This window comes from Diadema antillarum, unplaced genomic scaffold (assembly GCF_040938485.1).
Source record: "Diadema antillarum isolate AM-2024a unplaced genomic scaffold, OU_Dant_1.0 seq00001602_RagTag, whole genome shotgun sequence".
NCBI lineage: Eukaryota > Metazoa > Echinodermata > Echinoidea > Diadematoida > Diadematidae > Diadema > Diadema antillarum.
In genome coordinates this window covers 238,917-252,342 of record NW_027272316.1, presented here as the reverse complement: position 1 = coordinate 252,342, position 13,426 = coordinate 238,917, and the positions used below count along the sequence as shown (strand labels likewise).

At 36.0% G+C, this 13,426-nt stretch overlaps 1 protein-coding gene across 2 annotated transcripts in view; it reads left to right on the top strand.

The window, feature by feature from the left end:
* LOC139711007 (ribonuclease P protein subunit p30-like) overlaps positions 1 to 13,426 on the top strand; it is a 73,208-nt gene that overhangs the window by 23,908 nt on the left and 35,874 nt on the right. For both annotated transcript variants that reach the window (XM_071622924.1, XM_071622922.1), the window contains exons 2-5: positions 5,414 to 5,472; positions 8,450 to 8,503; positions 9,796 to 9,870; positions 13,257 to 13,412. In XM_071622924.1, coding sequence (XP_071479025.1) covers positions 5,414 to 5,472; positions 8,450 to 8,503; positions 9,796 to 9,870; positions 13,257 to 13,412 — 344 coding nt within the window. The remainder of the gene's footprint in view (positions 1 to 5,413; positions 5,473 to 8,449; positions 8,504 to 9,795; positions 9,871 to 13,256; positions 13,413 to 13,426) is intronic.

The following is a 13,426-nucleotide window of genomic DNA, read 5'->3' as shown; positions in this document are numbered from 1 at the left end:
CCAGCAAAGAATAAGGGGGAAATACAACAGCAAATAGAAGTGAAAGATTGTATAAGCATGCAGTCTCTTCGGATCGAAGACGCTTGACATCCTCCCCCCCCCCCCCCCCCTTGCAGAAATTTCCACAAAACTAGGTGCCAGACGCAGGTGCCAAACGAAAGAATGCGCGCACTAGAATTCTGTTAATAAACAGAGTGTAAAATACCCTGGGAATATTGATCGAAGAACTAGCTTGAGAGTAGAATTAAAGGAATCATTACAAGGATTATGATTCTATTAATTTAGTCTTTCTTTTGGCCCATAGTAGAAGCATCGAACAGTCGATCATAATCCGGGATAATAGTGTATACTTGATTATTTTAGATGCTCCTGAACTATAGAAAGGGATTGATTAATCACTCGATTTATTGAATCACAGAAAGACAGTAACTATGAAAGGACATGTCTCGATTGCAGACAGAAATTCACTACGAGTATGTGATATGCAGCCACTACCCGATTAGACAGTAAAATCACGACAATTTCAGGCTCATTAAAACTGTGTATTACTTTTCAAAGTTTGAAAGAATTACGGAGATGATTTTGCTATCAACATTCGTTTGTTAATTGTTTTGTTATGTCTTGTCTGTTTGTTTGCTTGCTTGTTTTTGTTTGGTTTTGATTTTGCTCGTACAAGACATGACGATTTCTTTGTGTCGAATGTAAACTGTTGCCGCAATCAAGCCATAAAGCGCAGCTGCGGCGCATTCGATTCATTGAACTTGAAGTAGCCTTAAACAAGGCAAGAGCACATGGCACGTGTCTCGCACATCGGCACATCCACACACAGCGAGACATTTTGCAATCTTCGTTATGGCAGACAGTCTGATTTCAATCATGGAAAAAGAAACTGGAATACTTGGGAAAATGATGATGTTTAAAATCAAATCAAATAAAAAAAGCCTATACACTCAGCAAAAAAAAGAAAGTAAACGCTTTTTCAAGTTTAGATTTTTCATAGAATATTTGGCTGAAAGCTAATGTATTATATACATTATTGAAGGTAATTTAATTGGTTATCAACCTGGTAGGTCAACATAAAGGGAAACTTTACGCATGAGTGAACACCATTGTTTTTCTCTTCCCGAACACAAAAGTAAAAATTGCAAAATTGAACAACTTGTCATTCATGCGTATGTGTTCTTCTATTGAACAATAAAAACAAACAACAAATTTCACACAAAAAGAAACATGAATTAAGTTGCAAAACTAAACCTTTGATCTCTATGATATCTTTAAAGCCCAAAAGATCAACGAAGGCTAAAAATAAAGCATCTTTATGTCAAAACAAAGTTAAAATCTAATAAGAGAAGAAGTAGTGATAAACAAAAATGGTACAAATTTGAGCTCTTTTTTTAAATTAGGAAATTGTAAATAATGTTTGGTTCATGAAATTGTCACATGGATTCTTAAATCACTAGATTAAAAGAAACAAATAAAGAAATTCTGCTCATTTAATCATCTTTATGCTTATTATTCCCTGTCATTTGAAGTTTGACTTGACAGAAAATTCTTATTTTCCCCCTTTAGTTTCCCGCTTTGTTTGTCTGAGAGGTTATAAAAAGATAAAGAGAACAAAAACTTATTTTTCCTATTTCATTCATGTCTCTCATTGTGTTAAACCGGTCTTTTGTTGTCAATGTTATCGTGGAGCTCACTTGCAAATGAAAGAGAACATGTCAATTTGTGCAATTTTTAATTTTGTGCCTTGGAGGACAAAAACGATTGTGCTCACTCATGCATTAAGTTTTCTATTTAATTAACCTATACTAGCTTAATAGCCAATTAAATTCCCTTTAATATGGTATATAATACATTGATTTTTATAAAAATCTTCTATGAAAAACATGACCTCGAAAAAGTGTTTACTTTCTTTTTATGCTGAGTGTATAAAAACGTATGGCTTATTCTGAGTTCTAAGATTTAACATAGGTTTATAGATTGTTATAAAAGTTGATGCCTATTTAGGTGGTCAAAACTTACGTTTGAAATGAGAAAGTGGGAGCATTATTCTGTAGACATTAACATATAAACATCCGACATTTGTTTTAGCATTGTAAATACCTGAAAGTTACCGTTGTAGGCGTTATTCATTTCTGATTGTAAAAGCAATCATCAATATTTACAAGTATTTTAGCACCTTACGGAGCTAAATGTTATATTATACCGTTAAGGTCAATAGCACAATCAGGGTATGCAATTGTGTAACAGGGTAAAAATGAAAAAACTTGGTGAAAATGCTTTTTTTGTTGTTTGTTGTAGCTGAGTGTTCAAATTTTCATTTCATGTAAAGAAAGAGTCAAAATTTTGCATTAAACTGCGCATAAATTAGCATTTTAATTAGGGGTGTTGAATTACATTGAAATGACTAATATATTGGAAAAATTCATTTAGAAAAAGGAAAATGTTTTTTTCATCTGATATTGCTGTTAGATATTCCTGATAAATATCCCTTTCATTCACCGCCAGCACATAGCCATGACATATCACAAAATATGAATAAATTTCATATTTTCACTTCTCCAAATGGATGATCAATTTTGTAGGCATTATTTTGAATTCAAATAAAACCACTTTTACATATTTTATCATATTTCACTTTTGCCAAAGAGTGAAGAGGCGAAACTTTCAGGAATAGGTAACAGACATATAGTGGCCATTATAACAAATTTTTATGAAATTAGGGCTGGTACTTTGGAAGATATTATATTTTTCATCAAAAAATTATCTGTACAGTTTGACCTTGAATGTGCGCACAGTGTTTGGATCAATTCTCATATTTGTAAACACAGTAGAAGAATGAATTTGAGATTTATGATGACTTGAGTTGATATCCAAGCTGTGACACTCAAACAATGACATATTAAGCCAAAATACTATGTTTTTGCTTATGATATCTTTAGAAATTGAACAAGCGTTGAAACATGAACACTGAACACTTATCATATGACCTTCATGCAGTATAACATGGGCGTGTATCGGTCTTTTTTTATCCTCAGCAATTTGTAAAAATATAAAAAAATAAGTTCCTATTGCTCAAATTTGCTAAAATTTTCACACAATAGATTTCTACATGTACAATTCATGGTTAAAAAAACAAGGATATTCAATAAGGGAAAAGATTCTTTTAAGTAGTCAAATTAGGATATACCTCACTGAAAATACTGAAAAACGGCTGCACTTATTTTCCTCAGCATTTGAAAATGGCTCAAAACTCAAAACTGGCTGAACATTTATTGGCAAACAGCACGCCATATTGTAGTGTGTCTTCAGTACTTTCAGGAAAAGCAGAAAAATAAGCTGGTTCTCCATGTATAGCTGTACAGCATGGGTTAAAAGGTCACAATGTCACAAAAATAAGCCAGCATTACACTCCTACCAGGACGGGACTTCAGACCTCATAACTTTCTCCAGCTGAAAGAACCACTGTTTTTTATTGCATGCAAGCAATGCCAGGAAAAAATCCATTAATTTGATACCAAACACATAGGGGTAGACTTAAAATATGGACCTCAAATCTTGATTTTACGTAAGTTGTAAAACGCTTTTTTTGACGCATTACGTGGGTTTTGGGGGACTTTTTGGTAATTAATCTTTAATAATTTATAGTAAATGAGAAGAAATTAGCTACTGTCTTACCACATGTGATTACTGATGTCTTAGCATGCTGCATGTCAATTTTTAAGTCAGTTGGTGCATTCTTTTAGAAGTTACAATTTTGTAAGTGAGAAAGTCATGATTGCATACCCTGATTGTGCTTATCACCTTAATCATTTTCAAATGTAAAAGCAAACCACCGACATTAATTTTAGCTTCTTACAGAGCAGAATGTTATCCTTATTCAGTTCCGAACGTGAAAGGAAACATCCGTTATTTATTTTAGCGTCTAACTGAGCAGATTTATACCGTTAATCATTTCCAAATGTAAAAGCAACAATCTGTTATTTATCTTAGCATGTGCGGAGCAGAATATTTCCGTTATATTCATTTCCAAATTTAAAAGCAAACATCCGACATTATTTTATTTTATTATTGTATGGAGCCGAATGTTACTGTTGCCCGCATCCGAAAGTGAAATGAATCATCTGACAATTATTTCAGCATCGTACAGAGCCAAATGTTACTGCTATTCACTTCCAAACGTAAAAGCAATCATCTGACATTTATTTGGGCATCTTCCGGATCCGAATGTTATTGCTATTTACTTTCGAAAGTGAAAGCAAACATCCGACATTTATTTAATCATCATACGGAGTTAAATATTATTGCTATTCATTTCCGAACGTCAAAGGGATCATTTGACATTCATTTTAACATCTTCCGGAGCTGAATGTTATTGCTATTTACTTTCGAACGTAAAAGCAAACATCCGGCATTTATTTTATCATCGTATGGAGTTGAATATTATTGTTATTCATTTCCGAACATCAAAGCAAATATTCGACGTTTATTTTAGCATCTTCCGGAGCTGAATGTTATTGCTATCTACTTTCGGACATAGAGCAAACATCAGACATTTGTTTTATCATCGTACGGAGTTGAATATTATTGTTATTCATTTCTGAACGTCAAAGAGGTTATCCGACATTAATTTTAGCATCTTACGGAGCCGATTGTTTGATACCGCTGTTCATTTCCAAAAGTAAAGGCAAACATCCCAAAAAAAAAAAAGGCGGTTGAAATGTATGATTTAAAAAAAAATACGAATTTTAGAGCTGCTGAGTACAATTCTAGTTTGTGCTTCCAAACATTGGCAGCTTTGGTTGCTGGATCACTCGCACATGGCTCGATCTGCGATCTGCTGCGCGCGTACACGTGTAGTAACCAACGGTGGCAACCCACAGTGATCGGAGAGAAGCACCCGTAAATTTTCTGCACCGGAATCTCGGAGAACGTGGTATAATACTGCGCTCACTGTACACCTGCGTATATATGCTGGCAAGCAAAGTGGAATCGGTAATGGACCGAGTGCGATGCAGGTACATCGCACACGATCGACGATATAGCCGCTAAAGCGAGCGCTGAGCAAGTAACTGTTGAGCATGCGTTCGAAGGAAACTGCAAAAGATTTTTTTGTTTTTTTAATGGGAAACATTACAAAAAGGGGAAGGAAGATAACAAAAACTCTGAAAATTGTGCGTGGTAGTCCAAATTTACGCGTGGCGCAAAATTGGTCGCCACAATTTACGCGTGGCGCAAAATTGGCTGCCACAATTTACTCGTGGCACGCCCGCCACGTGTAAAACGCCTGGCGAGGACGTTGCGTAGCGGAATCACTGTTTTGTGAGATGGGGGTATAATGTCAAGCCTTGTAAGGCAGTGCCGCATAATGTAAACTTATGTTCTATATCTACATATTTTGATTTTTGTACAGTTGGCTATGAATATGTTGCAGTGGATCACAAGATTTTCAAGCTGGATCGAAAAACAAAGGTTTGTGTGGAATTTTAATCCTGAATGTTGCCTTTTGTTTGCATCATTTAGATACCTATAATGATTAAATACAGTAAAGCTTGTATAAGCCACCATGCTCATCAGTTAAATGGAAGCTCTATTTTGCGGAAAACCCCATTCAATTTGGTTAAGCGGTGACAGAGAAATGTGGATTGTTGTAAAGCATGTCATGATTCTGATTCTTCCAAGTTTAGCACTTTGATGTTCTTGTGTGTGAACACAATAGACAGAACGTGGAGGGAAGAGATTCTTGACATGCTGTACGAAATTCCTCATTTCTCTTTGACCACTGAAGCAAATTGAATGGGGTTTTCTGTAAGATGTGGTCAATGAGTTATAGTTTTGTACCCTGAAATTGCATTTGGATTGATTCACTATTTTTAAAGTTATCATTGCGGAGGGTCCCGTTGTAACTTTTTTTGGGACATACTGTACATTTGTACTAATAATTCAATAGAATAAAGTTTGCTACTCTGTTTTTAAGCATGCCAATCAATGCATGCTGTTTATTAAAATGATTGTGCTTTTATGTTAACCAGTTGACTGTAAGATAGAAGTGATGTTTTTACTTAAGTTATTTAATTGGACTGCCTTTTTGGGCAATTAATATTCATGTTCGGGCAAGTGTTCTGCATCAAATTAAAAAATTTACTTGCCCAACTGGGAAAGTGGCATAAATAAGTTATTTAGCACCCTGTGAAGTTGTGCAAACAATGTGTTGCCATGGTAACAATTTGCAAATAAAAATCACAAAACTATTGTGGATTGCGCTAACTCCCCCAGTTTTCGAGCATTTGACATGAGATATGTCACTAACATCACTGTACACATAGTTTTAAGATGTGCAAAACACATCTTTTATCAGTGTTTAAGAATGCATTGCCATTGTAACCACATTTTTTGTTAAATTGAAAAATACAAAAAGTTGTGGTTGAGCAAACTGCCTCAGTTTTTCAGCATTTCATTTGCAATTTGATACATGTGACTGCTTTACTATGTAGATGTGCAAACTTCATCTTTTGCCAATGTGAAAATATGTGTTGCCATGGTAAAAATAAAAATGTGGTTTTTTTTTGTAAAGATGAAGATTATACAAATTGCCAGTGGATTTTGCTCACTTCCTTAGTTTTTGGGCATTTTACTTGAGATTTGGCAAATGTGACTAATTTCTCAATGAGCAAAACACATCTTTAATCAACGTTGAACAGCGCATTGCCATGGTAACATTTTTCAATAAAGAACATACTAAATTAATGTGGAATGAGCTAGAATCCTCAGGTTTAGGTGGGGATATTAAGCACATTCAGTGATAGTTCTAGTTTAGTGCAGTACAATCTTGAATCTTGTCAAAGTGAATGGCTCTACCAGTAAGGCACTTCAATGGCAAATACCAATTGCAGTTTGGAGTTACTGCCTCATATGGAAAATATATGCATATATATATATATGTATATATATATATATATATATATATATATATATATATATATATAAACCCTTCAAAAAAAGTTTGGAAATCTGACTTCAGTTGTGAATTTATCCAGCTTGTTAACACTATACAATACATGCTTGATATAAATGGAAAGAGTATTGATTTCTCTTTAAAATGATATCCTACTCATTATGATTATGCTATCAAGTAAAAAACTGTACTCAAAGGTGTCTGATAAGGTCTACATTGAAAAATTGCAAAATGAACAAAAACTGTCCTTATGAAGGAGAATGGTCATGAAGAGTACATAAAGAACATGTTCTTTTGTGTTATGTTTTTTGTTCTCAACTGGTCAGCCATAAAGGCAAATTTCAATAGGAATCTTAAGTAACTTCACATTCAAGTTTTCAGTGGTGCCATACCAGGCAATTTTGATAGCTCGTCAAGTTTTATGGTTGTACATCATGCCACCTGTAAGCAATGTTCAAAAATCTCGCGCATATAGGGCAAATAGAAGACAAGATGCTTCAAAAAGATGACAACGCAAAACCACATAGAGCAAGACATGTGCCCAACTTTTTCGAGAGAGAGAGAGAGGGCATCATTAGAAATTGACTGGCCTCCATGCAGCCCTGACCTCAACCCCATACAACATTTTTGGGATCAACTTGGTCGAGCTGTGGGGAAGAGGGTTACAAATGCAACGACTCCGTCAGATACTGGTTGACGCTAATCAACAGCATGAGGACACGTGCCAGGCAGTGGTGCAAGCACTTGGCTCGTCCACCAGATGCTAAGCTCCGATCATGTTCATTGACAATACAAAGACAAAGTAAACATAAAGTAAACACAAAATAACGACAAAACAAAGACAAAGTTAAATAGAAAGATGAAACTTCAATAAAATCAAGACCATGTCATTTCATCTCTTTATGTCTTTGTTGCGGTTAATGTGGCGAGGTTCTTTGAGATGAAATGGTTTGAGTCATGAGCGTTTGTGTGTGTGTGTGTGTGTATATGTGTGTGTGTGATGTTGTGTATGTGTGTGTGTTTATCTGTTTGGTTGAATGCATACATGTACATGTTTCACTCCATAAGAATGCTGATGTTACAGTAAATGAACACCAAAGAAAAAATGGGGAACTCACTCATCACGAGGAAACTGCATTACAGATGTCAAAAATTGGGCCATTTTGCAACTTTTCAATTCTGACTTTACCTCATATTTGTAAGCACTGCACCTCCATGTATACGATAATCATAATAAGTATGGCATCATTTTAGAGAGAATTAAACAATCTTTATGTGGTACTAAGCACAAATAAATAATTTCTAAGGAGAGATGAAAAATGATTGATTAAACTCAGATTTCCAAACTTTTTTGAAGGGTTTATATATATATATTATATATACATATATATATATTTTTTTTTGTCCAGGCTGTAGGCCTATATAGAAAATCTTTGGAAACAAGGTGACTAAAATATGTTTACAGTGTATTTATGTATTTGTATCCCTTCATAGATCCCACCTGCTCCTGACACAATTGATACTGATTGGAAATGTGACCCTCTGAAGGTAAAAACTTATAGATGAGGAATTTTAATCCCCCTTTGACCATTCAAATATTGAGATTTTGTGCAGTACAACGTATACCACATTCACATCGGCCATGAGATTCCACAGTGAGTGCTTGACTTGTCTGTGACTAGTGCAGCACCGATGTCATTGTGAAGACTCGCACACTGCACTGCACCTCATCAACACCATCTAAAACCAATCCTCCTGCTTGACTGTGGAGTCAGTGCGATGCTGATACGAGATGGCTGCCACTGTGAAGTTTTAACGCATCCACACCAGAGGCACACAAGAGGCACACAAAAAATTCCAGAGAGGTCGAATCGCAAAAATTTCCAATCTACAAATAAAGCAGAGTTTTTAATCAAAATATATTATTTCTTTTCCATGTTTATTGATATTATTCATACTTATAATCATTCTATATATTTATTCTATTAGATTTACAGATAAATTGCATTTTTATAATAGTAGATTAGGTAAAACAGCAACATAAACAGCTGACACACATATACCATGGAACAGTAACAGTATATAGTTCCGTGACACATGCAATATGTAAATACTAGTAAACAGAAGAACGATCAGCTTTTATGCTGCCCTCACATGTGGTTTCATGCAGTGTTAGTCCGCTTTGATGTGAACACATATGATACACTGTTAGTGCGCAACTTGTGCGAGATGGTGAGCGCAATGTGAAGACAATTTAAGCCTCGACTGATGCTAGACCGGTACGGAACATCGCCTCGCATCAGTCGCGGCTTAAATCTAGTAACCAATGTGAATGCGGTATTTGTACTTGTACTTGCATTGACAAGGGTAAAATTCTGCATGGAATAAAAGGACGACGTAGAAAGGCAGTATTACAAGCATTAAAATAAAAATATTGGTGTGCAATTTAAGCATTTCTGTCCATCCTCATCCATAAGAATGCCACGGAGTGCATTTGAGATGGTACACATTCCCTATCACACTTTGCACTGAGGGCTATGTCCAAATGTCATACCCTACTCTGAGGTAGCTAGATTCGTGTTCTAAACATATTTTCACAGATCTGTACCTTCATTGTACCGGTATTACAATAGTGTAGACTGTGCTATTGCAATCAAATTTGCTAAGTTTGTTTGCTCACATCTGATTGTTTTAAGAGGGCATTTCTCTACCAGGTCTTATTCTTTGATGAGGGGCTTATACGCATGTACACAGTGGTCATAGATCATGGTATCTAATAGGGGTCGTATGTTTAAAATATTAATCAAGTGAATGTTATATCACTTTTATCTTGATAACAGGTGAAAGGTAGAGGGCTGCATTCTCTGAAAAGACTCACTGCAACTCTACATGATGCAGCTCAAACTATTGCACTTGTAAGTACATAAAATAATTTGTGACCATGCATCACAAAACCGACAAAAAGTAACAAGTAATAATTTTCTGTGAGGACTGAAAATAGGTGAAATGGGTCAAACTAGCCAATCTTGAGTTTTTCATATTTTCTGAAAGAGTACAAGTCTTCTTCTACATTACGCTAAAGCTTGGGATCATACATATAAAGCGAACAGGAAATAGTGTTTTTAGCAGTTTTTACTAGTATAGAACACTTTTTTTTAGAAACCCTGTACATACTTTTCACTTTCAACTCTAATAACTTTGGAATAATAATGCTACTGCTTTGAAAGTTGGTATTACTCATGGACAGAATGTGTTAATAAAGCATGCTTAATTTCATCTTAATCTGATAATCTCTACATTGTTATTGCTCCGGTGGTTTACATCCTGGTTTTTGCCCCATTCATCGCACAGTTAGCACAGCTTGGTAAAGATTAAGGGCTTGAATAGATCCTGTACTTCAGAGTTTCTTTTCTCTCTTCACACTTCACCGGAGTGTGTGCTTTCTTTGACTTCCCAATATTAGGATAGATTAGGATAGTAAATTTGAATTGGGTTATACATCATTTTAACGCTTAAAATCAGCTCTTTCAGAATCTGCTCTTAACTAAAAATCCATGTCTGGCAACTTTTTGTTGGTTTTGTGATGCAGGGTCACATTTTATTGATATGGAGGCAGCAATTTCCCTATATTTTAAACCTACTTTTCACCAAGGTTAACTTCAGGGAGAAGTGCCTGCTTGCCAAATAAAGCATCTTTTAGGGTGTATTTTATGCAAGTACTGGTAATTGTCATGACTGTGGAGCTGATCATCTAGACATTTTTGTTCAGGCATGGTGAGATTGTGCAGTGCTCAACCCTTTATTGGGAGTTGCTTTAGCAGGATACTTTAGTACAACAGAAAATGTTCCTGACAGGGATTTGAGAGATTTTGGTGGTTTCTGCCGTGTGAGGGCACTGCTTTGCTGAAGAATGAGAGTGTAACTTCCTCATTTGGGTACCTTTCTCTGCAATTCTTGCAAATTTGGAGAAAATTAAGTGGATTTTGAAAGAATTATGGAGTTTAAATTTGCTATTGCAGATTTTGTTGCCTATAGCCTTCATCCTGTAATGCTATCATTTCTGTACCGGACGGCAGAATGTCATATTCGTCAAAGTCCCGTAGAAGAAAAACAAGCACACGAACAGGTGTGGTTTTATTTGCATATTTAGGCTTCAGATGGGTCAAACTTACAGTATGGGAAGTTTGAAGAAAATGACATGGACTTCACTTTAACTGAGAAACGTCCTTAAAACTAGAGTTCAAGCACTCTGAAAGCGCAGACCTCCATGAAGCAGTTCATTTCCACCACTTATCTTGTTCTTCCATAGAGATCAGTGATTTCCGCCCATATGTATGCATGCTGAAAGTTGCCCGATTTCCCAGTATAGAAGCCTTTTGTTACATCATCAACTTCCAGCTGCATGGCGCGCCTCTCTCTAGCAGAAACTATAGCACGCGCTTTAGTGCACATATGAAAACTTTTAAAAATGTGCAGCTTGAACTCCCAAGTTCATTAACCCTACCTGCCAAAATATTGTCCCTGTCTGTGTTCTAAATATAATGATGTGTTTTTCTCTTTCTCCTGCATTCTTACCAACATAACTACGTATAAAAAATGTTTTGCATTACATTCAATCCAGCTTGTATTTTATCACTTATTTTACATTATGAAATCTATATTGCTTGCGTCCACGATGGCACATGCTGTAGTTCCCTCTTTTTTTCTCCCTTTTTTTTCTCTCTTTTTTTCCCTCTTTTTTTTTCCTTTCCTTTTTCTCTCTTTTTCTCTTCCCAATCATCTTGATGTCAGTTGACATCGGTTCATTTATTGTGTTTTATATTGATGTTTTGTGTATTTTCTGAGGGTCCCATATCGTACAAGCTTTGCTTCTTAGTGGGACCCTCCACTTCCATCCTCATCCTTAGTTGACTTGTATTATACGCTTTATGTATTTAACAAAGATGTAATCGCATCTACTTCTCATTTTCATAATTTTTTTATGTACCTTTTCAAATTTTGTTCTGTATCACAAATATCCCGTGCATATGCAATGTACATAATTTCTTTGTTCATTTTGATGGAGGTGAAAATAAAGTTGAATCTTGAATCTTGAATCTTGAATTGAAAATCCTTCATAAAATCCATAAAAGAGTCCCGGATCACTCCCAACATTTAATCATCTGTTCTTTTGTCATTCTCAACCTTTCCTGTAAGTTTCATCTACATCCATTCACAACTTTTTGAGTTATTTTGCACACAGACAAACCAACCAACCAACCAACAAACAAATGAATGCCAAAGAAAAAAAAAAACCTCCCTTGGCGGAGGTAAAAATGCACAAACTCCGTTGTATTGGAAGGGTGGGGGTAGCCCTCTCCCATGCCTTCGCCTGCCCCTCCCCCTCCCATGCATAGACTATGGCTACATTTCGAAGATTGACAATTTTCCAAATTTGCCACAAAATGTGTGCACCAGATCGTAAACTGTGATAATTATAAATGTACGAAATCTCCCTCATTTAGGAGAAGGAGGAATAGGGCTTACCCCCTCCACCTACTTGGTCTCCTTCCACATACTTACTACACTTCTCTCAGATTGACAAATTTCCAGTTATTCAAGCAAAAGTGATCGTCAGATCATTGAAGTTCAGTTCTAAAAATGAAAAAGTTCCCTCGAACATGGGAGGGGTATCCCCGTCCCATCCTCCCATTGATTGGTCCCCTATATAGACTTTATATTACACTGTGGGGAATGACATCAGATTGCTTTATTTCAATTCTGATAATGGAAAAACTTTCAGCATGCACACATATTGGTGGAAATCACTGATCCCTGTGGAAGAACAAAATCATTGGTGCATGGTGGATATAACTGCTTGGCAGAGGTCTGCGCTCTTGGAGTGCTTCTCTAGTTCATTATTTTTTTGTTCTTTTTCTTCGCAGAAACTGTGGTCGTGCCATAGTTATTACATTGGCATGCAACAATTACTGCATTGGCATGCCACAATTGTTACATTGGCATGTGTTTTCAAAGCACAATCATAAGCAAATGAAGTCTTAGCCTGGCAGGGTCCTTCTTTGGTTGCACTCCATCCCCAGATGTTTGTTTGGCATCTTATTTTGTAGAGCTGCTGCATTCTAAACCTTGGATGATACTGGAGCAGCAACTGGTAAATGTTCTTACAGAGTGCATTGAATTTTTTTTTTTTTTTTTTAAAGATAACTCTTGCATTACCTCCTGATTTACGGTATAGTATATGTTTGTTAACTTGTCTAGCATCACACTTTTTAACACTGCATGAAATGTTTGTTGTTCACAGCGCAGTGACAGCATATTGACCTATGACCTTCTAGCTGTCAGACCAACTAATGAGAAGATGTTCCACAAAGCATGCACTGAACTGGAGATTGACATCATATCCTGTGATATTACGACCAGGCTGCCGTTTTTCTTCAAGCACCACTCAATCAAACCGGTAAACATCTTTTC